Source organism: Salvelinus alpinus, chromosome 13 (genome assembly GCF_045679555.1).
Source record: "Salvelinus alpinus chromosome 13, SLU_Salpinus.1, whole genome shotgun sequence".
NCBI lineage: Eukaryota > Metazoa > Chordata > Actinopteri > Salmoniformes > Salmonidae > Salvelinus > Salvelinus alpinus.
The window spans coordinates 38,206,648-38,234,069 of record NC_092098.1 but is presented as its reverse complement, the minus strand read 5'-3'; the positions used below and the strand labels follow the sequence as shown (position 1 = coordinate 38,234,069).

The 27,422-nt window shown below is 46.1% G+C and overlaps 1 protein-coding gene across 1 annotated transcript in view; it reads left to right on the top strand.

The window, feature by feature from the left end:
- The window catches only part of LOC139537635 (alpha-tectorin-like), a 56,752-nt gene that overhangs the window by 12,897 nt on the left and 16,433 nt on the right, over positions 1-27,422 (top strand). The window contains exons 5-17 of the mRNA XM_071339176.1: positions 400-537; positions 830-995; positions 1,097-1,509; positions 1,663-2,233; positions 2,511-3,121; positions 5,294-5,864; positions 6,097-6,767; positions 19,831-20,515; positions 20,914-21,113; positions 24,420-24,800; positions 25,049-25,210; positions 25,347-25,471; positions 25,756-26,036. Coding sequence (XP_071195277.1) covers positions 400-537; positions 830-995; positions 1,097-1,509; positions 1,663-2,233; positions 2,511-3,121; positions 5,294-5,864; positions 6,097-6,767; positions 19,831-20,515; positions 20,914-21,113; positions 24,420-24,800; positions 25,049-25,210; positions 25,347-25,471; positions 25,756-26,036 — 4,975 coding nt within the window. The remainder of the gene's footprint in view (positions 1-399; positions 538-829; positions 996-1,096; positions 1,510-1,662; positions 2,234-2,510; positions 3,122-5,293; positions 5,865-6,096; positions 6,768-19,830; positions 20,516-20,913; positions 21,114-24,419; positions 24,801-25,048; positions 25,211-25,346; positions 25,472-25,755; positions 26,037-27,422) is intronic.

Sequence of the window (27,422 nt, the reverse complement as noted above, 5' to 3'; positions counted from 1 at the left end):
TAATCACAGGGATTATTATGCTCCACACTCAAAACACCTTTAGGCACACGCACAAGAAAAGAGATGGTACCTGAATTGGTGTTCTACAGTATGTGGCCTTAGTTGACGATGGCCACTGACATTACCATTTATCCCAGAAGAAATGTAAAAAATCATGTGTGTCTGTGATCTTTAGCCAGAACTGAAGGTAAATGTTCATATGTTGTTGCCTCAAATAGAAATCTCATTGAACCTCTAGGTAAGTATTTGTTTAGTCTAATAGGTGGTTATTTGTTTAGGTTAAAAGGTCAGTTCTGCCAGGTGGTGAATCTTTGTTTAGTCTCACTCAGTGTTTTTCTTTTCTCTCTCTTTGGGCTCATATTGAACTTACTATACCTGCATATTCTCACCTCTCTATAGGTTAACACGTTTCAGGCTGTATTGATATCAGATGGTCTGTCATGCTTTTCCATGTTCAACTATGGAGAGATCAACTGGAGCACAGGCACTGCAAGTGGAGGAGACCCTCTGACTGGTTTAGGTGGAACCACAGCACAGGTAGTCCAATCATGATAACCTACATATACCACCAACGGCACACATCAAACCAATCACATTTCCCTATGTACCACCCCTAAAACACATCAAACCAACCAACCAACCATGATGTCCCATATACCTCCCCTAAAACCATATCAGACCAATCATGAAGTCCCACCTATGACCTCTAAAACACAGAAGGCCAACTCCCCAGATATAGCTCAAATACAGCAGACCAATCTTGATGCCTCCCACCTCTAAGTAAGTGATAACCTCCTTGCTTGCCTTTCCCCATCTCTCCCATTTCCAGTCAGGTTTTAATGGAGGAGACATTGGTCACTTTCTCAACCTGCCTGGGTCCCGCTCCAATGACGTGGTTGAAATCGAGCAGACGACCAATGTTAACCTGCCTGGCCGCTGGGTCTTCCGTATAGACACTGCCCTGATAGACCCAGCCAATGGCTGCAGTTACAATGGTGAGTATGAAGTGGAACATAACAAAGACTTGACACAATGGACCAATATCTAGGTTCGGGAAGACCCCATAGTTATTAGGAATGTCCATATCTTCTCCTAGGGCGGTTCTATCGCCGCGGCGAGATCTTCTGGCTGTCTGACCAGTGCTCCCAGCGGTGCCGCTGCCTAGACATGGACAACGAGGTGCTCTGCCAGGAGGCGCCATGCGGCCAGCTGGAAACATGCGAGCAGCAGGAGGGTGCCTTCTACTGCCAGCCCACGCGCACCAGCACCTGCGTGGTTTTCGGTGACCCACACTACCATACCTTTGACGGCTTCCTCTACCACTTCCAGGGCACCTGCTCCTATTTGCTTGCACGGCCATGCTGGGAGGTGGCCGGCCTGCCCTTCTTCAGCGTGGAGGCAAAGAACGAGAACCGCGGCGTGGCCTCCGTATCCTGGTTGAGGGACGTTACTGTGGAGGTGTACGGCCACCGCGTCACCCTGCCTAAGGGCAGCCAGGGCACTGTACAGGTGAGGCTAGGTACATAACAGTGTTCTGATCACGTAGTTTGACAGGTAAGACCAGCAGATTCTGTGTACCGCTCTATTGGTTATCGAATATTGTGTTTACGTGGTACTAAACTCCATAATCCGCCCTGAATCTACTAGCTCTTTCTTTTCCAGGTGGATGGGCTGGTAAAGACACTGCCAGTCCAACTCCAGCTGGGTGCGGTCAGGGTGTACCAGTCAGGTGTTGCTGTCGCCCTGGAGACCGACTTTGGCCTCCTGGTGTCTTACGACGGGCAGCACTATGCCTCTATCTCCCTGCCCAGCTCCTACTTCAACAACACATGCGGCCTGTGTGGTAACTATAACGACGACCCTGCCGACGACCCCGTGCTGCCCGACGGCTCGCTGGCCGAGAGCGTGGTGGAGCTAGGTGGCAGCTGGCGAGCAGAGGACGCTGACTGGCGCTGCACGGATGGCTGCGCCCAGAACTGCAGTATCTGTGACCCGTTGACCGAGGCGTTCTACTTCCGCCCGGACTACTGTGGACTCATCAACAAGACAGACGGGCCTTTCAGGGACTGCAGGGCAGTGGTGGACCCCACGGCCTTCGTCTATAGTTGTGTCTACGACATGTGCAGCAACAGGGACAACATTACCACCCTGTGTCAGGCCATCCAGGCCTATGCCTTAGCCTGCCAAGCCCTGGGGGTCACTATACGACCCTGGAGATCACGCACCTTCTGTGGTAGGTGCTCTTCTGTCCCACATGTATCTATATGTCGGGGTAGGAATGGTTTTGTTTGGACATGAAAGGGACTCATAGCTACTTATCCCTAAAATAAAGATGTAACTTGCTGTTTCTGTTAGATGTGGTTAATATTGCTTACTCCAACAGCTGTCTTGCCCCCACAATATCATAATACAACTTACAGTAGTAATCATTTAACACATAACAGCATAACAATGTTTCATTAATATAATTTGTATTATAACATCCTCTTTCTCCTTTGATTTGCTGCCAGCCCTGACATGCCCTGAGTCCAGCCACTACCAGGTGTGCACCAGTGCCTGCCCGGCCTCCTGCTCAGACCTCACCGCTCACCTGTACTGTGCCCACCCCTGCACCGAGGGCTGCCAGTGCGACCCGGGCTACGTGCTGAGTGGCAGCCGCTGTGTCCGGCGGCAGGACTGCGGCTGCGAGCGTGACGGCCTATACTACCCCCTCAACGACACTTTCTGGGCGGGCCCCACTGGCGAGGCCAGAGAGTGTACCCTGCGCTGTGTCTGTGGGCCCAACGGCGAAGTCTCCTGCTTCAACGACTCGTGTAGAGAAGGCGAGGTGTGTGTGGCGGAGGTCGGCCTGTTGGGTTGTTACCCCCGCAGGGAGGGAGTGTGTTCTCTGGGCCAGAACGCTGTGACGGCCTCCTTCGACGGGGCCTCCATGCTCTTTCCGGACGACAGCTCCTACTACCTGCTGAGGTCGTGTGGGCCGACGCCGGCCAACGTGTCGGCTGTGGAGGTGAAGATGGGCCGGCGGTTGGTGAACAAGGGTCCGGCCTGGATGAGGCCCGTGGTGGTCAGGGTGGCCAACCTGGAGGCCCAGATGGGTGGATCGGACTTTGACACAGTGAAGGTCGGTATTTTAGCCTGGTGCTCCAGTCTGTTTGTGCTATCGCCAACTTTTCTCTGTGTTTGTTCATTGTCATGCAAAACATACAGTATGGGACCAGGCTATTTTGGTACTACCTCAGTCTTATGATTGAGAGAAAACGTATGAGTCTCCAGACAGATAAAGAGATCTATAAAGATTCTGTTGAAAATGTATTCAGAAAGCATCAGTATTGTGGGCCTCGTTGCCGGTCGGTTTTCCAGACCTAGGCTAACTTTACTTCTGGACTAAGAATCACTTCCAGTGGAGAAACTCCATTTAACATAATTTTACACCAGGGGTAGGCTAAATATGAGTCTGGGAAACTGGCCCTGAAAGTCTAATGTCATCATGCGATACCTTTCTCATGCTCAAAGTAATTTAGCTGGAATATGTATATCCCAACACTACATTACAGTGATTGAATGTTGCTGCTGGGTAAATCTATTTGAATTAAATCGCTTTTTGGCAGCACCCATTTTGATTTGAATGAAACCTTCCATACATATTTGCCAATGGTAGAAGTGCTCAGAAAGGGACATATTGGAGATAAAGGTGCTCAAAGTTGACCTATTTTTTATACCCCACAATGTCATGTCGTCATCACTGGAAAAGATAAACGGTTGAGATTGATTTAAAAGCTTACAAACAGGGTTGTCAAACTATTTGATCATTTTTCTTGGACATGTTTTTTGTCTTTTTTTTAACCTTTAACATCAATTATCTAAAAATGCATGAACTAGAGTTTTCATATTCGCATATGTTGTAGCTTACACTTCATTTTACATCATCACCTTGTGTTGTGCTCGCCATCGGTTGCTCTCAACAAGCTCTTGAATATGGGTGTCATGCTCAGGATGGGTGTCATTTACAAAAATGTTAATAACATTTACATTTCAACTTTCAAATGGTACCACAAAGATGGTTGGAGGTCCACACATCAGAGAATGTTGACTTGGATGGGAATATCTTTTGTTTCAAATAATACTGTCAATCTTCCATAGGAAACCTATTGAAATCATAGAAATATAGATAATAGAATAGACATGACCATTTAAGTTGACATTCAACGGTGGGTGATTCGGCGGCCATCTTTGTTGTAGTAATTCGAAGTAAAAATGTAAATTCAATTTCAATGGTGTACTAGCTAAATTGCAGTTGTCTGAAGGGATAGGTCCAATTTATGAATTACATTTCTATGATCGAAATGACACCCACCCTGTATTCAAGAGCATGTTGTATCAACAAATGGCAGGCACAAAAAAAAACTCAGATGATGTAAAGTTGTAGTCTAAGCTACAACATACGCGAATATGAAAACAATCAGAATTGACACATTTTTAGATAATTGACATTTAAGGTAAAATAATGCCATATGTGTGTGTATATATATATACACACACATATATATATACTTGAAATAAATTATTATATAATAGTTTGACAAACCCATTTTTTTTTACTTTTAAATGATATCAAACTCAACCATTTATCTGGGTCTCCCGGGTGGCGCAGTGGTCTAGGGCACTTTTTGTGCTAGCTGCGCCACCAGAGTCTCTGGGTTCACGCCCAGGCTGGGCTGGGTTCGCGCCCAGGCTCTGTCGCAGCCGGCCGCAACCGGGAGATCCGTGGGGCGACGCACAATTGGCATAGCGTCGTCCGGGTTAGGGAGGGTTTGGCCGGTAGGGATATCCTTGTCTCAGTATGTAAAAAAAAAAATGTAAAAAAATGTATGCACTCTACTGTAAGTCGCTCTGGATAAGAGCGTCTGCTCTTGGCCGGTAGGGATATCCTTGTCTCAGTATGTAAAAATGTAATAAAATGTATGCACTCTACTGTAAGTCGCTCTGGATAAGAGCGTCTGCTAAATGACTAAAATGTAAAATGTAAATGTATCTTTTCCAGTGATAAAGACATGGTTGTCTCAGGGTATGGTGGGATATGCAAAATGGTTCAACTTTGAGCACCTTTATCTCCTGAATGTTTTTGCATTCAGGTCCAATAAGTAACTTCCTGACCACTTCTTCCATGGGCAAACATGTATGGAAAATCTTGTTTAAATCAAAAAGGATGCTGTCAAAAAGTGATAGAATTCAAATGAATTTACCCTGCTATTACCAGTCTGTGACACAATGTTATGATGTCTCTAATTCCCAGCTGAACGGTGAACCGGTACTACTACCTTATATCCACCCTCTGGAGACCCTGATGATCTACCGCGCCCCGGGCAACGCCACTGTGGTGGAGTCCAGCGGATTGGTCCTAGTCCGCTACACCCGCCAGGGCTTCCTCAACATCTCCCTCTCTACCCTCTTTTACAACGCCACCTGTGGCCTGTGCGGCCTCTTCAACGGAAATGCCAGCGACGACCTCCGTCTACCCAACGGCCGTCTGGCCGAATCCCCCGAACTCTTTACTGAAGGCTGGCGGGCCATCGCTGACGACCTGACATGTAACGGCGATTGCGACGACCTGTACCGCATGTGCACGGACCTGCGGCTCTACCAGAGCCCATGGATGTGTGGCAACATCAACGACCCGGGGAACAGCTCATTCCTGGCGTGCCATGGTGCCGTCAACCCCTCGCCGTTCTTCCGGAACTGCCTGTACAACATGTGCGTGCGTGAGGGAAACCGCTCGGCGCTCTGCTCTTCGCTGCAGGCGTATGCCTCAGCCTGTCAGGACGCCCAGGTGGGCCTTGCCGCCTGGAGGAGTGCTACCAATTGCCGTGAGTTAGTCCCCCCACCACCACCACCTTGGAATGTTGTTGAGTAATTGACTAACCATGTATTTTTCATTTATGAACCACGCATTGAATCTGCTAATTCTGAATTTCCCTTTCTCTTGTTTCTGTCTCTGTTCAACATCTGTCTTTATCTCTCTACTTTTCTCTCTTTCTTTCACCATCCCACTTTCTTTCTCATCTCTCTCCCCCACCTTTCTCTCTCTCCTTCCTGCAGCCTTGCCCTGTCCGGAGAACAGTCACTTTGATGAGTGCACTAGCGCATGCCAGCTGACCTGCGCCGGCCTTGACGAGCCCGACGAGCCGTGCCCACTGCCTTGTCAGGAGGGTTGCCAGTGCGAGGAGGGCTTTGCGCTGCGCAATGGCCAGTGCGTGGCACGCAGTGACTGCGGCTGCCTCGATCTTGGCAGCCGGCAGCTGACCACCAACCAAACCTTCTGGACCGACTGGGAGTGCAAAGAGCGCTGCTACTGCAACGGCTCGGACAACAGCGTCTACTGCACGCTGGCACCATGCGGGGAGGGCGAGTACTGCCAGGAGGGCCTTGAGGGCCTCTACTTCTGTCAGCCGCGCACCGAGGCGCTATGCGTTGCCGCCGGTTACAGCCACTTTCTTCCGTTCGGTGGTGTGCCCTTCGAGCTACAGAGCAGCTGTACCTTGAGGCTGGCTACGACGGCGTGCAACGGCGGGGTGGTGGAGGAGGATGATGGGGATCAGAGCCCCGCCACCCAGCCTGGGACGAGCAGCAGCGCCACCTTCCCTCACTTCAAGCTGTCAGCCCGGAACGAGGAGAGGGACACAGGGCAGGCCATCTGGGTGAGAGGGTTCGTCTTGGAGGTCTACGGCTATGAGATTGAGGTGTCTCGGAGCTACAAACACACCATCACGGTGAGTGGATTATACCCTTTTCACACTACCTCTCCATCCTGAACCAAACTGTACTGGCTCTGATATATCACATTGTCCTTTGTGAAATGCTCAGTAAAGCTTGGTTTGGTTTGAGTCAGTAGTGTGAAAACTCTTAGGCACAGTCAATCTTGCTAGACTTTATTAGTAAGAAACACCTGTGGTAAGTAATGGGAACATGCCAATAATCCTACCAATGCCTTTCAGAGAATCCAACTGAAAAGTGACAGGGGAAATGTGTTCTTATTATGTCTTAATTTCAGTGCGTATTCATCCTTCAAATGTGACTGATGTATTGTGAAGGTCACAGTGGTTGGACGTGTAAGGGAGAGTTATTTGCTAATCAAGCCTATAGAATAACGGAGCAAAGAGTGAATTCCTCTTTGATTGGCTCAGGGTGGATCTTATTTCAATCAACATCTTTTATCGGGCTGGATTGGGCTCAGAGGAACGGCTGACCTGAGCGACATTTGGAAAGGGTTCACAAACCAACCCAAAGATCTGAGAAAAACCACAATACACACACTTGATCCTATACTCACACTTACACCCACTAGATATAACACACACACACACACACAAACAAACAAATACAAACAAACAGACATACAGAGGCATCATGACCATAGGGGGCACAAGGGCACGTGCCCCATTATATTTGTCCTGTTAAACAAAACAAAAATATATATATATACACATACAGTACCAGTCAAAAGTTTGGACACCGGCTCATTCCAGGGTTTTTCTTTATTTTTACTATTTTCTACATTGTAGAATAATTGTGAAGACATCAAAACTATGAAATAACACATATGGAATCATGTAGTAACCCAAAAAGTGATAAACAAATAAAAATATATTTGAGATTTGAGATTCTACAAATAGCCACCCTTTGCCTTGATGACAGCTTTACACACTCTTGGCATTCTCTCAACCAGCTTCACCTGGAATGCTTTTCCAACAGTCTTGAAGGAGTTCCCACATATGCTGAGCACTTGTTGGCTGCTTTTCCTTCACTCTGCGGTCCGACTCATCCCAAACCATCTCAATTGGGTTGAGGTCAGGGGACTGTGGAGGCCAGGTCATCTGATACAGCACTCCATCACTCTCCTTCTTGGTCAAATAGTCCTTACACAGCCTGGAGGTGTGTTGGGTCATTGTCCTGTTGAAAAACAAATGATAGTCCCATTAAGCACAAACAAGATGGGATGGCGTATCGCTACAGAATGCTGTTGTAGCCATGCTGGTTAAGTGTGCCTTGAATTCTAAATAAATCAGACAGTTTGCCCTGACAGCTTTGCACACTCTTGGCATTCTCTCAACCAGCTTCATGAGGTAGTCACCTGGAATGCATTTCAATTAACAGGTGTGTCTTGTTAAAAGTTAATTTGTGGAATTTATTTCCTTCTTAATTCATTTTGAGCCAATCAGTTGTGTTGCGACAAGATAGGTGTCGTATACAGAAGAACGCCCTATTTGGTAAAAGATCACATCCATATTATGGTAAGAACAGCTTAAATAAGCAAAGAGAAACGACAGTCCATCATTACTTTAAGACATGAAATTCAGTCAATCCGGAAAATTTCAAGAACTTTGAAAGTTTCTTCAAGTGCAGTCGCAAAAACCATCAAGCGCTATGATGAAACTCAGGGAGTTAGGAAAGCTAAGGCTAGCTTTTTCTAGCAGAAATTTGCATCCTGTAGCACAAACTCAAAAAAGTTCTGGGACACTGTAAAGTCCATGGAGAATAAGAGCACCTCCTCCCAGCTTCCCACTGCACTGAGGCAAGGAAACACTGTCACCACCGATAAATCCACTATAATTGAGAATTTCAATAAGCATTTTTCTACGGCTGGTCATGCTTTCCACCTGGCTACCCCTACCCCGGTCAACAGCCCTGCACTCCCCACAGCAACTCGCCCAAGCCTCCCCCATTTCTCCTTCACCCAAATCCAGATAGCTGATGTTCTGAAAGAGCTGCAAAATCTAGACCCCTACAAATCAGCTGGGCTAGACAATCTGGACCCTCTCTTTCTAAAATGATCTGCCCGAAATTGTTGCAACCCCGGTTACCAGCCTGTTCAACCTCTCTTTCGTATCATCTGAGATTCCCAAAGATTGGAAATCTGCAGCGGTCATCCCCCTCTTCAAAGGGGGAGACACTCTAGACCCAAACTGCTACAGACCTATATCTATCCTACCCTGCCTTTCTAAGGTCTTCGAAAGCCAAGTTAACAAAAAGATTACCGACCATTTCGAGGTCCAAAACGATATCATAACCGCCATCGATAAGTGACATTACTTTGCAGCCGTATTCATCGACCTGGCCAAGGCTTTCGACTCTGTCAATCACCACATTGGTTTGGTTTCTCAAATGATTGCCTCGCCTGGTTCACCAACTACTTCTCTGATAGAGTCCAGTGTGTCAAATCGGAGGGCCTGTTGTCCGGACCTCTGGCAGTCGGCCCGAGGTTTCAATTCTCGGGCCGACTCTCTTCTCTGTATATATCAATGATGTCGCTCTTGCTGTTGGTGATTCTCTGATCCACCTCTACGCAGACGACACCATTCTGCATACTTCCGGCCTTTCTTTGGACACTGTGTTAACTAACCTCCAGACGAGCTTCAATGCCATACAACTCTCCTTCCGTGGCCTCCAACTGCTCTTAAATGCAAGTAAAACTAAATGCATGCTCTTCAACCAATCACTGCCCGCACCTGCCCGCCCGTCCAGCATCACTACTCTGGACGGTTCTGACTTAGAATATGTGGACAACTACAAATACCTAGGTGTCTGGTTAGACTGTGAACTCTCCTTCCAGACTCACATTAAGCATCTCCAATCCAAAATTAAATCTAGAATTGGCTTCCTATTTCGCAACAAAGCCTCCTTCACTCATGCTGCCAAACATACCCTCGTAAAACTGACCATCCTACCGATCCTCGACTTCGGCGATGTCATTTATAAAATAGCCTTCAACACTCTACTCAACAAATTGGATGCAGTCTATCACAGTGCCACCTGTTTTGTCACCAAAGCCCCATATACTACCCACCACTGCGACCTGTACGCTCTCGTTCGCTGGCCCTCGCTTCATACCCGTCGCCAACCCACTGGCTCCAGGTCATCTACAAGTCTCTGCTAGGTAAAGCCCGCCTTATCTCAGCTCACTGGTCACCATAGCAGCACCCACCCGTAGCACGCGCTCCAGCAGGTATATCTCACTGGTCACCCCCAAAGCCAATTCCTCCTTTGGCCGTCTTTCCTTCCAGTTCTCTGCTGCCAATGACTGGAACGAACTGCAAAAATCACTGAAGCTGGAGACTCATATCTCCCTCACTAGCTTTAAGCATCAGCTGTCAGAGCAGATCACAGATCACTGCACCTGTACATAGCCCATCTGTAAACAGCCCATCCAACTACCTCATCCCCATACTGTATTTATTTATTTATCTTGCTCCTTTGCACATCTACCATTCCAGTGTTTAATTGCTATATTGTAATTACTTCGCCACCATGGCCTATTTATTGCCTTACCTCCCTTATCTTACCTAATTTGCACACACTGTATATAGACTTTTTAAAATGTATTTATTTATTTCTAATAAAAGAAAATCTACTGTATTATTGACTGTATGTTTGTTTATTCCATGTGTAACTCTGTGTTGTTGTATGTGTCAATCTGCTGTGCTTTATTTTGGCCAGGTCGCAGTTGTAAATGAGAACTTGTTCTCAACTAGCCTACCTAGTTATATAAAGGTGAAATAAATATAAAAAATAAAACTGGCTCTCATGAGGACCATCACTGGAAAAGGAAGACCCAGAGTTACCTCTGCTGCAGAGGATAAGTTCATTAGAGTTACCAGCCTCAGAACTTGCAGCCCAAATAAATGCTTCACAGAGTTCCAGTAACAGACACATCTCAACATTAACTGTTCAGAAGAGACTGTGAATCAGGCCTTCATGGTCGAATTGGTGCAAAGAACCCTCTACTAAAGGACACCAATAATAAGAGATTTGCTTGGGCCAAGAAACATGAGCAATGAATATTTGACTGGTGGAAATCTGTCCATTTGGTCTGAGTCCAAATTTCCGCTGTGTCTTTGTGAGACGCAGAGTTGGTGAACGGATGATCTCTGCATGGAGGAGGAGGTGTGAGTGTGCTTTGCTGGTAACACTGTCAGTGACTTATTTAGAATTCAAGGCAAGCTTAACCGCATGGCTACCACAGCATTCTGCAGTGATGCAGCTGAAGTCGGAAGTTTACATACACTTAGGTTGGAGTCATTAAAACTCGTTTTTCAGCCATTCCACAATTTCTTGTGAACAAACTATAGTTTTGGCAAGCCAGTTAGGACATCTACTTTGTGCATGACACAAGTAATTTTTCCAACAATTGTTTACGAACAGATTATTTCACTGTATCACAATTCCAGTGGGTCAGAAGTTAACATACACTAAGTTGACTGTGCCTTTAAAACAGCTTGGAAAATTATGTCATGGCTTTAGATGCTTCTAATAGGCAAATTGACATGATTTGAGTCAATTGGAGGTGTACCTGTGGATATATTTCAAGGCCTACCTTCAAACTAAGTGCCTCTTTGCTTGACATCATGGGAAAATCTAAAGAAATCAGTCAAGACCTCAGAAAAGAATTGTAGACCTCCACATGTCTGGTTCATCCTTGGGATCAATTTCCAAACGCCTGAAGGTACCACGTTCATCTGTACAAACAATAGTATGCAAGTATTGACACCATGGGACCACGCAGCCGTCATACCGCTCAGGAAGGAGACGCGTTCTGTCTCCTAGAAATGAACGTACTTTGGTGCGAAAAGTGCAAATCAATCCCAGAACAGCAAAGTACAAAAGTATCTATATCCACAGTAAAATGAGTCCTATATCGACAACCTGAAAGGCCGCTGAGCAAGGAAGAAGCCACTGCTCCAAAACTGCCATAAACAAAAAGCCAGACAACGGTTTGAAACTGCACATGGGGACAAAGATTGTACTTTTTGTCCTCTGTCCTGATGAAACAAAAATAAAACTGTTTGGCCGTAATGACCATCGCTATATTTGGAGGAAAAAGTGGGAGGCTTGAATGCCAAAGAACACCATCCCAAACATGAAGCATCATGTTGTGGGGGTGCTTTGCTGCAGGAGGGACTGGTGCACTTCACAAAAGAGATGGCATCATGAGGCAGGAAAATTATGTAGATATATAGAAGCAACATCAAGACATCCGTCAGTAAGTTAAAGCTTGGTTGCAAATGGGTCTTCCAAATGGACAATGACCCCAAGCAAATACTTCCAAAGTTGTAGCAAAATGACGTAAGGACAACAACGTCAAGGTATTGGAGTGGCCATCACAAAGCCCTGACCTCAATCCTATAGAAAATTTGTGGGCAGAACTGAAAAAGCGTTTGCGAGCAAGGAGGCCTATAAACTTGACTCAGTTACACCAGCTCTGTCAGGAGGAATGGTCCAAAATTCACCCAACTTATTGTGGGAAGCTTGTGGAAGGCTAGCCGACATGTTTGACCCAAGTTCAACAATTTAAAGGCAATGCTACAAAATACTAATTGAGTACATGTACACTTCTGACCCACTGGGAATGTGATGAAAGAAATAAAAGCTGAAATAAATATTATTCTGACATCTGTCAGAGTTGTGTGTATAGGTGGCAGGGAAGTCAGTCGCAGGAGAGTTAAACGGAGTGTAAATGGAGACTTTTAATAAATGGCCACTTAACATGCTCCAAACACGAAAATGTACATACATAAAATAAACATGGGTACGAGGACCCGTCGCGCACCTATACACCAAGAAACAACACTTGACATAAAACAATCTCTGACAAAGACATGAGGGGAAACAGAGGGTTAAATACACAAGAGGTAATGGATGGGATTGAAAACAGGTGTGTGGGAAGACAAGACAAAACCAATGGAAAATGAAAAATGGATCGATGATGGCTAGAAGACCGGTGACGTCGACCGCCGAACACCGCCCGAACAAGGAGAGGCAACGACTTCGGTAGAAGTCGTGACAGTACCCCCCCCCCCCCTGACGCGCGGCTCCAGCAGCGCGTCGACACCGGCGACGACCCGGAGGGCGAGGTGCAGGGCGATCCGGATGGAGGCGGTGGAATTCTTTTAACATGGAAGGATCTAAAACGTCCTCCACCGGAACCCAGCATCTCTCCTCCGGCCCGTACCCCTCCCAGTCCACGAGGTACTGAAGGCCCCTCGCCCGACGTCTCGAATCCAAAATGGATCGAACAGAGTACGCCGGGACCCCCTCGATGTCTAGAGGAGGCGGAGGAACTTCACGCACTTCAGCCTCCTGGAACGGGCCAGCCACCACCGGCCTGAGGAGAGACACATGGAACGAGGGGTTAATACGGTAATTAGTGGGCAGTTGTAACCTATAACATACCTTGTTCACTCTCCTCAGGACTTTAAACGGCCCCACAAACCGCAGACCCAGCTTCCGGCAGAGCAGGCGGAGGGGCAGGTTTCGGGTCGAGAGCCAGACCCTGTCCCCTGGTGCGAACACCGGGGCCTCACTGCGGCGACAGTCTGCGCCAATTTTCTGGCGCCTTATGGCGCGCTGAAGGTGGACGTGGGCTGCCTCCCAGGTTTCCTCAGCGCGCCGAAACCAATTGTCCACCGCAGGAGCCTCGGTCTGACTGATGCCAAGGAGCCAGAACCGGCTGATACCCTAATACACATTGAAAAGGAGTGAGGTTAGTGGAGGAGTGACGTAGCGAGTTCTGGGCCATCTCTGCCCAGGGCACGAACTTCGCCCACTCCCCCGGCCGGTCCTGGCAATAGGACCGCAGAAACCTGCCCACATCCTGGTTAACTCTCTCCACCTGCCCATTACTCTCGGGGTGAAAACCTGAGGTAAGACTAACCGAGATCCACAGACGTTCCATGAACGCCTTCCAGACCCTTGATGTGAACTGGGGACCCCGATCAGACACTATATCCTCAGGCACCCCATAGTGCCGGGAAACGTGTGTAAACAGGGCCTCTGCAGTTTGTAAGGCCGTAGGGAGACCGGGCAAAGGGAGGAGACGACAGGACTTCGAAAACCGATCCACAACGACCAGGATTGTGGTGTAACCCTGTGAAGGTGGAAGATCAGTCAAAAAATCCACCGACAGGTGCGACCACGGCCGTTGAGGAACGGGTAAAGGTTGAAGCTTACCTCTGGGCAGGTGTCTAGGAGTCTTGCACTGGGCGCACACCGAGCAGGAGGAAACATAAATCCTCACGTCCTTAGCTAAAGTGGGCCACCAGTACCTCCCATCAAGACAGCGCATCGTCCGACCTATCCCAGGATGACCAGAAGAGGGTGACGTGTGAGCCCAATAGATCAATCGGTCGCGGACAGCAGACGGAACGTACAGACGACCAGCTGGACACTCAGGAGGAGAGGGCTCTGCACGTGACGCCCGCTCAATGTCTGCGTCCAGCTCCCACACTACTGGCGCCACCAAACACGAAGCTGGCAGTATGGGAGTGGGATCCATGGACCGCTCCTCTGTGTCATACAGCCGAGACAATGCGTCTGCCTTGACGTTCTGGGAGCCTGGTCTGTAAGTAAGAGTAAACAGAAAACGAGTGAAAAACATGGCCCACCTTGCCTGGCGAGGATTCAGTCTCTTCGCCTGCCGGATGTACTCCAGATTGCGGTGGTCAGTCCAGATGAGAAAAGGGTGTTTAGCCCCCTCAAGCCAATGCCTCCACGCCTTCAAGGCTTTTACGACAGCTAACAGCTCCCGGTCCCCCACATCATAGTTTCGCTCCGCCGGGCTGAGCTTCTCCAAAAGAAAGCACAGGGGCGAAGCTTCAGTGGCACACCCGAACGCTGAGAGAGCACTGCTCCTATCCCAGCTTCGGATGCGTCCACCTCCACTATGAATGGCAAAGAGGGATCCGGATGAGCCAACACAGGCACCGAGGTAAACAGAGTCTTCAGGTGTCCAAAAGCCCTGTTCGCCTCAGCCAACCACTGCAAGTGCGCCAGGCCCCCCTTTAGCAGTGAGGTAATGGGAGCAGCCACCTGACCAAAACCCCGGATAAACCTCCGGTAGTAATTGGCAAACCCTAAAAAACGCTGCACCTCCTTTACCGTGGTTGGAGTCGGCCAATTACGCACGGCTGTAATGCGGTCGCTCTCCATTTCCACTCCTGAAGTGGAAATCCGATGCCCTAGGAAGGAGATGGATTGTTGGAAGAACAAGCATTTCTCAGCCTTGACATATAGATCATGCTCCAACAGGCGACCAAGCACCCTGCGCACCAGGGACACATGCTCGGCGCGTGTAGCGGAGTATATCAGAATATCATCGATATACACCACTACACCCTGCCCCGTGCAGGTCCCTGAAGATCTCATCTACAAATGATTGGAAGACTGATGGAGCATTCATCAACCCATATGGCATGACAAGGTACTCATAATGACCTGAGGTGGTGCTAAATGCCGTCTTCCACTCATCACCCTTCCGAATACGCACCAGATTGTACGCACTCCTGAGATCCAATTTTGTGAAGAAGCGTGCCCCGTGCATTGACTCAATAACTGTATTTATCAGAGGTAACGGGTAACTATATTTCACCGTGATTTTATTGAGACCTCGATAATCAATGCACGGGCGTAAACCACCATCCTTCTTCTTCACAAAAAAGAAACTCGAAGAGGCGGGTGAAAAGGATGGCTGAATGAACCCCTGACGCAGGGATTCAGAGATATATGTATCCATAGCCACCGTCTCCGCTTGCGACAGGGGATACACGTGACTCCTGGGATATTCAGCGTCTACCAGGAGATCTATCGCACAATCCCCCCGTCGATGGGGTGGTAATTGAGTCGCCTTCTTTTTACAGAAGGCGATAGCCAAATCGGCATATTCTGGGGAAATGTGCACGGTGGAGACCTGGTCTGGACTTTCCACCGTAGTAGCACCAACGGAAACCCCTAAACACCTACCTGAGCACTCTCGCGACCACCCCATGAGAGCCCTCTGGCCAAGAAACAGTGGGGTTATGACAGGTTAACCAGGGTAGGCCTAGCACCACAGAATACGCAGGGGAATCAATAAGGAAAAGACTAATCTTCTCCTTGTGACCCTCCTGCGTTATCATATACAAAGGTGCGGTGACCTCCCTGATAAACCCTGACCCTATTGGTCGACTATCTAAGGCATGAATAGGGAAAGGCATATCCACAGAAACAATAGGGATCCCTAAACTATGAGCTAAATTTTTATTAATGAAATTCCCAGCGGCGCCTGAATCTACTAGCGCCTTATACTGGGAATGCAGGGAAAAATCCGGAAAAGTGACAGAGACAAACATTAGTGCGACAGAGGGCTCTGGATGAGAATGGTGCCTACTCACCTGGGGTGATGCCAGAGTGCCCTGCCTGCCTTCTCTATTCCCAGAGGAACCAACCCGGCACCGACCAGCAGTGGGATCTCTGCGATCATAGATGGTGCTCGAGCGGGAACCCCCTCCGGTCTCCCTGCGCACCATCCCTCCCAATTCCATAGGTTCGGGAGAGAGGGTGCGGGAGGATGGAACAACCAGACCCCGATCTAGACGTCCACGAGTAGCCAGCATGTTGTCCAGCCTGATGGACATGTCCACCAGCTGATCGAAGTTGAGGGTGGTGTCTCTACAGGCCAGCTCCCGACGGACGTCCTCGCGTAGACTACAACGGTAATGGTCGATCAGGGCCCTGTCGCTCCATCCAGCGCCGGCAGCCAAGGTCCTAAACTCCAAAGCAAACTCCTGTGCACTCCTCGTCTCCTGCCTCAGATGATAGAGGAGCTCACCCGCCGCTCTGCCTTCGGATGGGTGGTCGAATACCATTCGGAAATGGCGGATGAACTCCTCAAAATGGTCCAACGCCGCATCCTCCTCTCTACACACAGCGCTGGCCCACTCCAGGGCTTTCCCGGTGAGGCATGAGACGAGGGCGGAACTCTTCTCACGGTCCGATGGTACTGGAGAGACCGTGGCCAGATACAAGTGCAGTTTTAGGAGAAAACCCTGGCAGCTGGCAGTATCTCCATTGTATCCCGTGGGTAGGGATAAATGGATCTTGTTATTTTCAGGAGGAGAAAAAGCGTTCAACGGAAATACCGGTAGTGGTGGTGGAGGCGCTGGAAAAACTTCCTGTCTCTCCCAGCGGTCCATATTCTGGACAATGCGATCCATGGCAGCGCTCAGACTGTCAATCTCCTCCGCTTGTTCCATGACGCGTTCCTCTACCTCCATGAGCGAAGTGTCTCGTCCTGCTGACTTCATAGTTTTGGGTCAGAGATTCTGTCAGAGTCGTGTGTATAGGTGGCAGGGAAGTCAGTCGCAGGAGAGTTAAACGGAGTTTAAATGGAGACTTTTAATAAATGTCCACTTAACATGCTCCAAACACGAAAATGTACATACATAAAATAAACATGGGTACGAGGACCCGTTGCGCACCTATACACCAAGAAACAACACTTGACATAAAACAATCTCTGACAAAGACATGAGGGGAAACAGAGGGTTAAATACACAAGAGGTAATGGATGAGATTGAAAACAGGTGTGTGGGAAGACAAGACAAAACCAATGGAAAATGAAAAATGGATCGATGATGGCTAGAAGACCGGTGACGTCGACCGCCGAACACCGCCCGAACAAGGAGAGGCAACGACTTCGGTAGAAGTCGTGACAATTTCACATTCTTAAAATAAAGTGGTGATCCTAACTGACCTAAGACAGGGAATTTTTACTATGATTAAATATCAGGAAGTGTGAAAAACTCTGTTTTAAATGTATTTGGCTATGGTGTATGTAAACCTCTGACTTCAACTGTACTTCATTCCATCTGGCTTGCGCTTAGTGGGACTATCATTTGTTTTTCAACAGGACAATGACCCAACACACCTCCAGGCTGTGTAAAGGCTATTTGACCAAGAAGGAGAGTGATGGAGTGCTGCATCAGAGGACCTGGCCTCCACAATCCCCCGACCTCAACCCAATTGAGATGGTTTGGGATGATTTGGACCGCAGATGAAGCAAAAGCAGCCAACAAGTGCTCAGCATATTTGTGAACTCCTTCAAGACTATTGGAAAATTATTCTAAGTGAAGCTGGTTGAGAGAATGACAAGAGTGTGCAAAGCTGTCATCAAGGGAAAGGGTGGCTATTTGAAGAATCTCAAATATGAAATATATTTTGATTGTTTAACACTTGTTTGGTTACTACATGATTCCATATGTGTTATTTCATAGTTTTTATGTCTTCACTGTTAATGTAGAAAATAGTACAAATAAATAAAAACCCTTGAAAGAGTAGGTGTGTCCAAACGTTTGACTGTGTGTGTGTGTGTGTGTGTGTGTATGTATGTACACTACCGTTCAAAAGTTTGGAGTCACTTAGAAATGTCCTTGTTTTTGGAAAGCACATTTTTTTATCCATTAAAATAACATCAAATTGATCAGAAATACAGTGTAGAAATTTTTTATGTTGTAAATGACTATTGTAGGTGGAAACGCCAGATTTTTTATGGAAAATCTACATAAGCGTATAGAGGCCCATTATCAGCAACCATCACTCCTGTTTTCCAATGGCAAGTCGTGTTAGCTATTCCAAGTTTATCATTTTAAAAGGCTTATTGATCATTAGAAAACCGTTTTGCAATTATGTTAGCACAGCTGAAAACTGTTCTGCTGATTAAAGAAGCAATAAAACTGGCCTTCTTTAGACTAGTTGTGTATCTGGAGCATCAGCATTTGTGGGTTCGATAACAGGCTCAAAATGGCTAGGAACAAAGAATTTCTTCTGAAACTCTTCAGTCTATTCTTGTTCTAAGAATTGAAGGCTATTCCATGCGAGAAATTGCCAAGAAACGGAAGATCAAGTACAACGCTATGTACTACTCCCTTCACAGAACAGCGCAAACTGGCTTTAACCAGAATAGAAAGAGGAGTGGGAGGCCCCGGTGCACAACTGAGCAAGAGGACAAGTACATTAGAGTGTCTAGTTTGAGAAACAGACACCTCACAAGTCCTCAACTGGCAGCTTCATTAAATAGTACCCGCAAAACATCAGTGTCAACGTCTACAGTGAAGAGCCGACTCTGGGATGCTGGCATTCTAGGCAGAGTTGCAAAGAAAAAGCCATATCTCAGACTGGCCAATAAAAAGTAAAGATTAAGATGGGCAAAAGAACACAGACACTGGACAGAGGAACTCTGCCTAGAAGGCCAGCATTCCTGATTTAGTATGACTAGCTTGCTAAAGGTTTGCCTGCATTGTTTAAATGTGACTAAAAGAGGAGCGATATGTAAACACTCACTTTTCTGTGAAAATATTAAGTAACTAATGTTAGGGGAGCAAAAGTAGCATATTTCACTATGGACTAAGCTAACAGGTTAATTTCCACCACTCACGGACTACACCCACCTTCCTTTGTGAAAACTTGGGTGACACATTATAACCTGCCCATGGACTGCGGTTGAAAATTATCTGGCTGGCTAAAACCGGAATTTTTACTGAAACGTTGATTAATGTGCACTGTCCCTGTAAAAATAAATTAAATTAAATTAAAAACTAAACATGTTGTCGCCCTTTTCTCTCTCCTGTCTTTCTTTTCGTTTTTGGAAGCTAGATTTTTCTTTAGGAAGCGAGACATGATACTCCTCACTCGCAGCTCACTGCTAGCAAGTACCGTTCCCGCCCGGTTTGGGGGCAGGACCGAACCATTTCATGTAAACAGAGGCTCTCTGGATGTTTACTTTTAGCCAAAAACAAGAAAAGAAAAATAAACCGTTCGTTTTATTAGTACATTGTAAATAAAATATTATATTAATGATGATAGGTAAAAAAAAATCAATATGAAATTATTAACCTCATGTTCTAATAATTTTTCAGGGCCCCTGTCAGTCACAGGCCCTTAGAATCATCTTAACTTTCCCCCCCTATACAGCGTCCCTGCACACACAGACACACAGCCATGACTCTCTCTCATGTTATCTCCTAGGTGAATAAGGAGCGTCTATACCTGCCTCTGAAGCTGGGACCAGGGAAGGTCCACATCTTCACCTTCGGCATGCAGCTGGTGTTGGAGACGGACTTTGGCCTGAAGGTAGCCTTTGACTGGAACACCCTGCTCCTGCTCACGCTGCCCAGACGCCTCTACAACGCAACCTGCGGCCTGTGCCAGGGCATGCCACTCTCGTCTCCGCCCACCTTCACCACCAACGACTGGGGCATGGCCTGGGCCGATCGGGACACCTTCTGCCAGGTAGGATGCGGCGACTCGTGCCCACGTTGCGGATTGGTCGAGAGAGGCCTCGGCGCCGTCGACGCCCCTCTCCTTGTCACGGATGTCAACGTGGAAGGTGGGGCACAAAATGTCGAGGGAGGAGGCATCAATGTTGAAGGCGGGGGCTACACGGGAATCCGATTCCACCTGGGTGACGGGCTGTACGTATTTGTGGAGCCCGAGGCAGTGCGTCTGTGCGGGCTGATCGCGGACCGCGGTGGTGTGTTTGCACGCTGTCACAGCAAGGTGTCGCCAGCGTTCTTTTACCAGAGCTGTCTGCAGGACACGTGCCTGGACCAGGGCGCCCCAGAAACTATTTGCAACTGGCTGCAGATCTACACCAGCACATGCCAGACCCAGGGGGTGCGCGTGTTAGGCTGGAGAAGTGACACGCCCTGTGGTGAGCACAATAATAATTGAGGCTCACATGGGACTACACTTCAATAGAAATAGCCTACTAGATAATAATAACTTATACTTTCACAAATGTTACATGGAGTTTTCAGTCATATTATTAAGGAAGAGATGAATCACAAGCAGGAGCTTTATGTAACCCCTCCTATACAATGACATACATTGTCACATGAACAGCTAACTAATATTTTGTTCATATCTATTCTGCGTCTACCATCCACTAAATGCACCCAGACTTGTAATCTGTCCAGAGTACCAGTGCCAGGTAATTGAAAAAGGTTTATCATGTCTGTCTAGTGCACTACTGTACATAAGGAATAGGGTGCCATTTTGGACTTAACCCACATCTTCGTTGAGGACATGATTATTTGTCTCCTTCCTCAGTGCTGACGTGCCCAGCCAACAGCCACTACTCTGGCTGCATGTCAGTGTGCCAGCCGCAGTGCGCCCCAGCCCGAGGCCAGAGGGAGTGCACCCAGGACTGTGTGGAGGGCTGTCAGTGTGACCAGGGCTACGTCCTCAACGGCAAAGGCTGCATCCTGCCCCAGAACTGTGGCTGCTACACGGACGGCAAGTACTATGAGGTGAGTCAATCACACAGACAGTAGTCTCTCTCCACTGGTGGTGATATCCACTGGTGGTGAAGAGGGTTAATGATCTGGTTGGAGATCCTAACATTGCAGGTCCAATCCCACATATTTTTTTAACCATGTTTCTTTAAAAACAAAACAACAGTGAAGTTGAGGCACAGATATACTCTACTGAAAGAGAGGATGTCTTTATTTGGTCCAGACTAGGTGTTATGTCAGCATTCTTATAGGAATGTTCTGTGTACCCTTGCTTTAATTTTTAGGAATGTTACCACAACAAAGCAAATCTCTTATAATGTACTGTTCCCAAACTGTAAATCTCTTATAACACACTGTTATTAAATGTTTTGAGAACCTTTAAATAACTCAAAGGATTTTCTGTCAACATTTTTGCAACATTAAATTCGTATTTTGTGCACACTGATACAAACATAATGTTAATGTCAGCACATCTGGATCGGTTCCCATAACACTAAAACTATCTCTTGTCATATCCCCACAATGTTCCCACAACCTAAAGAAATGTTTTACGAACTTTTAAAGAACATAAAACATTTGGTCTTGTTTTTTTGCACCCTAAACAAAACATTGTATAATCTGCACAACTCAACAGTTTTTTGTGTTTTGGGAACATATCTTTTGTGATGTCCCCACAATGTTCCCAACACTCTTCCCACAACCTAATGAGAAATCAGGAACCTTTAAGGAACAGACTAAATGTGTTCTGGGAAAGTTATTGCAACATAAGGAGAATGTTTTATAAAAACATTATGATCATCATCATGACTAAACAGTTTTTGTGTTTTGAGAAAATTTGCTGGAAACTTTCACAGAACAAATTTTGGTTGGCTGGGAAAATGTTACTGGTAGATTGTTTTTACACTTCTTGGAAACCTAATGAGAACTTTGGGGCAAGGTTCTGTGGTGGTTGTTACAGATGTGCACAACATTTTAGTGAATGTCAGGAGAACATTCCAAGGATATCTTATTTAAAACATTTTTATTTTGTATTTTCATCAAAAACATTATTAGAATGTTTTGGGGATGTTATCATCTTAATGTTAGATAAAAAACCCAACTAGAGCTTAATGGGGATCTTAGCTAATGTTCTGGGAATGCTCCCAGTATGCTGGGTAGTTAGCTTGAGATTTCAATTATGTTTGGTGAGAGTACACAGACACTACTTAATGCAATTAATTGTCTGTTGTGTGAACTGAACATTATGGAATGGAATGGCCTTTGAAATCCTCACCTAGAGGTTTAAATATTGAAACATTAAAACTGCACATACACTGCTTTCAGAAACTATTCACATCCCTTGCCTTTTACCAAATTTTGTTGTGTTACAGCCTGAATTTAAAATTGATTACATTTAGATTTTGTGTCCCTGTCCTACATGCAATACTCCATAATGTCAAAGTTGAGTGTTTATACCTTTATTAAAAATTAAAAGCTGAATTTCTTGAGTCAATAAGTATTCAACCCCTTTTTTTATGGCATGCCTAAATAAGTTCAGGAGTAAAAATGTGCTTAACAACTCACATAATAATTTGCATGGACTTACTGTGTGTGCAATAATAATGTCTAACATGATTTTTGAATGACTCCTTCATCTCTGTACCCTACAATTATCTATAAGGTCCCTCAGTCGAGCAGTAAATTTCAAACACAGATTCAACCACAAGACAAGGGAGGTTTTCCAATGCCTCACAAAGAAGGGCACCTATTGGTAGATGGGTAAAAAAAAGCAGACATTGAATATCCGTTTGAGCATGGTGAAGTTATTAATTACACTTTGGATGGTGTATCAATAAACCCAGTCACTACAAAGACACAGGCGTTCTTCCTAACTCAGTTGCCGGAGAGGAAGGAAACCGTTCAAGGATTTCACCATGAGGCCAATGGTGACTTTAAAATAGTTACAGAGTTTAATGCCTGTGATAGGAGAAAACTGAGGATGGACCAACAACATTGTAGTTACTCCACAATACTAACCTAATTGAAAATAAGGAAGGCTGTACAGAATACAAATATTCCAAAACATGTATCCTGTTTGCATCAACGCACTAAAGTAATAATGCAAATAAATGTGGCAAAGCAATTCACTTTTTGTCCTGAATACAAAGTATTCAGCAGCAGCAGTTTCTGTAGTGTAGTGGTTATCACATTCGCTTCACACGCGAAAGGTCCCCGGTTCGAAACCGGGTGGAAACAGTGCTCTTTGACACATTCAGTAAGAACTGTATTTATAACAGAGAATAGTTGCTTTCATAAATGCCTTATTTACAACTTGTAAGTCGCTCTGGATAAGAGCGTCTGCTAAATGACTTAAATGTAAATGTAAAGTGTTATGTTTGGGGCAAATACAATAAAAAACATTTTAAAAAAATAATATTTTACCTTTATTTAACTAGGCAAGTCAGTTAAGAACAAATTCTTATTTTCAATGATGGCCAAGGAACAGTAGGTTAACTGCCCTGTTCAGGGGCAGAACGGCATATTTTTACCTTGTTAGCTTGGAGATTTGATCTTGAAACCTTTCGGTTACTAGTCCAACGCTCTAACCACTAGGCTACCTGCCGCATTACTGAGTACCACTCTCCATATTTTCAAGCATAGTGGTGGCTGCATCATGTTATGGGTATGCTTGTAATCATTAAGGACTGGGGAGTTTTTCAGGATAAAGACACGGAATGGAACTAAGCACAGTCAAAATCCTAGAGGAAAACCTGGTTCAGTCTGCTTTCCACCAGACACTGGGAGATAAATTCATCTTCCAGCAGGACAATAACATAAAACACAAGACCAAATCTACGCTGTAGTTGCTTACCAAGAAGACAGTGAATGTTCCTGCATGACCCAGTTTTGACTTAAATCTACTTGAAAATCTATGGCAAGACCTGAAAATGGTTGTCTAGCAATGATCAACAACCAATTTGACAGAGCTTGAAGAATTTTGAAAAGAATAATGGGCAACTGTTGCACAATCCAGGTGTGGAAAGCTCTTAGAGACATACCCAGAAAGAGTCACAGCTGTAATCGCTGCCAAAGGTGCTTCTACAAAGTATTGACTCAGGGGTAAATGAGATATTTCTGTATTTCATATTCAATACATTTGAAAACATTTCTAAAAACATGTTTTCACTTTGTCATTATGGGGTATTATGTGTAGATATATATATTTTTTTAAGTAATCCATTTTGAATTCAGGTTGTAACACAAAACATTTAGGAAAAGTCAAGGGGTATGAATACTTTCTGAAGGCACTGTATTGTCATAACTTATGTTTCTCTTCGCCAGCCCAAACAACTGTTCTGGAATGGCGACTGCACCAAGCGCTGCCAGTGCATCGGCCGCAACCTCATCCAGTGCGACCCGCGCCGCTGCAAGGCCGAGGAGGAGTGTGCCCTGCATCACGGTGTGCGCGGCTGCTTTGCCCGGCGCTCGCAGCACTGCGTGGCATCCGGCGGCGGCGTCTTCAGGACCTTTGACGGGGCGTCCTTGCGCCTGCCTGCCTCCTGCTCCTTCGTGCTGTCCACCAACTGCCACAAGCTACCTGACCTCTCCTTCCAGCTCATCGCCAACTTCGACAAGTGGAGCACGCCAAACCTCACCACCATCTCCCACGCATACCTCTATATCAACGAGGAGAATATACTGATCTCCGGGAGCACTGTGAAAGTGAGGAGAAAAGAGTGATGGAGATGGATGGTTGATAGATTAATAGATTAATTAATAAATGGATGGATGAGTATTAGCATCACTTTATAATGTTTATTATGAAAAGAATGCATGGGAAATGTGTGTGTTTGTATTAGTTTGAAGTTAGATGGTGAGTTATGTGTATAGTTATTTTTGTATGTGTACTTAAAGTCTCACCACGTCAATGCACGCATGAATCTCCGCTTTCTCATCCTCCTCCTAACCAGGTGAACGGCACGCCCGTATCGGTGCCATTCGTCACGGGTTTAATGACACGCGTCTCCACGTCGGAGGGCTTCCTGGTCATCGACACACCACAGGACATCCAGGTGCGCTACAACCGCTTCAACACGCTTAGTATCACCATGGGCCAGCGGCTGCAAAACAAGGTTTGTTGTTTTCCTTATGGTTGTAGAGCATTATATAAGCTTTATGTAATGCATTATATGGTTATTGTAAAGCGTCTTTAGGTTTTAGAAAATAACTGTGAGAGCTATAAAAGAGCTATGTATTATTATTATTCAGGTGTGTGGCCTTTGTGGCAACTTCAACGGAGACCCCACTGACGACTACATCACCTCCCGCGGGAAGCCAGCCATCAGCGCCCTGGAGCTGGCCCAGAGCTGGAAGACCAATGGCATGCAGAATAGGTGAATAGGAGAGGAGGCATGGGACGTGGTGACATGGAAGAGATAGACAGTCGTTAAATTGACAGTAACATTTTTTAAAATGTTTTTGCTTATCACACCTAGGGTTTTGTTGCTTCCTCCAAGCTGTTTTTAAACTTGTTTGCTGGTTATTTGGCAGTGTCCAGAATCTTCTAGGATTTCTAGAGAATGTTGTGGTGCTAGTTTAAACAGATTTGTGCATTCAAAAGCGTGGATGGATCTTTCCATCTCAACCTCTACCTACCATCTCTTCTCCCTCTCCCCAGCTGTGACGAGACCCAGTACGTGGCACTGGCCCAGTCGTGCGAGAACACGGCCGTGCTTGGCCTCCAGGGCGAGGAGGGGTGCCAGAAGCTCACCCAAATGAAGGGCTTCTTCCAGCCCTGCCATGGCCTGCTGGACCCCAGGCCATTCTACCAGTCCTGCTACCTGGACGGCTGCTACAACCACCGCAAGGCCCAGGTGTGCGGCTCGCTCGCTGCCTACGGCGAGGCCTGCCGCTCCCTGGGCACGCTCACCACAAAATGGATCGCGCAGGAGAACTGCTGTAAGGGCACGGGATGGGGACGGTCATGGGGGCATGGTGAAAGAATGGCTTTCTGGAGGAGGGTTACAAAGGGAGGCACAAGGGTGAATATGTACCAATTTGTGCAGTTTGATAAAATAATATTTAGAACACTCTAAGAAACAAAAATTAAAATGTAGACCTTGAAGACAGTTCTATAGCTTTGAAAAATGTTTTCCCTCTAAGAGTTCTGCAGGGGTAAGTCCTTCGACCATTATTGTTCCTACTAAACTGTACATGCTACCAATGGGCGATGTAACACACAAACATATTGTGCAATGGCTTTCATTGTTTCAAACTTGAGCTACGGTGCCTTCAGAAGCTATTCAAACCCCTTAACTTATTCTACATTTTGTTGTTACAGTCTGAATTCAAAATTAATCTCACCCACCTACACAAATAGCAAATTGAAAACATGTTTTTAGAAATGTTAGCAAATTTATTTAAAATAAAATATAGAAAAATCTAATTTCCATAAGTATTCACACCCCTGAGACAATACTTTGTAGAAGGACCTTTGGCGGCGATTACAGCTTTGAGTCGTCTTGGGTATGTCTGTATCAGCTTTGCACATCTGGATTTAGGGATTTTCTCCCATTCTTCTTTGTAGATTTTCTCAAGCTCTGTTAAATTAGATGGGGAGCGGCAGTGAACAGCAATCTTCAAGTCTTTCAAATCAAATCAAATCAAATTTTATTAGTCACATACACATGGTTAGCAGATGTTAATGCGAGTGTAGCGAAATGCTTGTGCTTCTAGTTCCGACAATGCAGTAATAACCAACAGTAATCTAACCTAACAATTCCACACTACTACCTTACACACACACACAAGTGTAAAGGGATAAAGAATATGTACATAAAGATATATGAATGAGTGGTGGTACAGAACGGCATGGCAGATGCAGTAGATGGTATAGAGTACGGTATATACATATGAGATGAGTACTGTAGGGTATGTAAACATAAAGTGGCATAGTTTAAAGTGGCTAGTGGTACATGTATTGCATAAAGATGGCAAGATGCAGTAGATTATATAGAGTACAGTATATATACATATGAGATGGGTAATGTAGGGTATGTAAACATTGTATTAAGTGGCATTGCTTAAAGTGGCTAGTGGTACATTTTTACATAATTTCCATCAATTCCCATTTTTAAAGTGGCTGGAGTTGGGTCAGTATGTTGGCAGCGGCCGCTAAATGTTAGTGGTGGCTGTTTAACAGTCTGATGGCCTTGAGATAGAAGCTGTTTTTCAGTCTCTCGGTCCCTGCTTTGATGCACCTGTACTGACCTCGCCTTCTGGATGATAGCGGGGTGAACAGGCAGTGGCTTGGGTGGTTGTTGTCCTTGATGATCTTTATGGCCT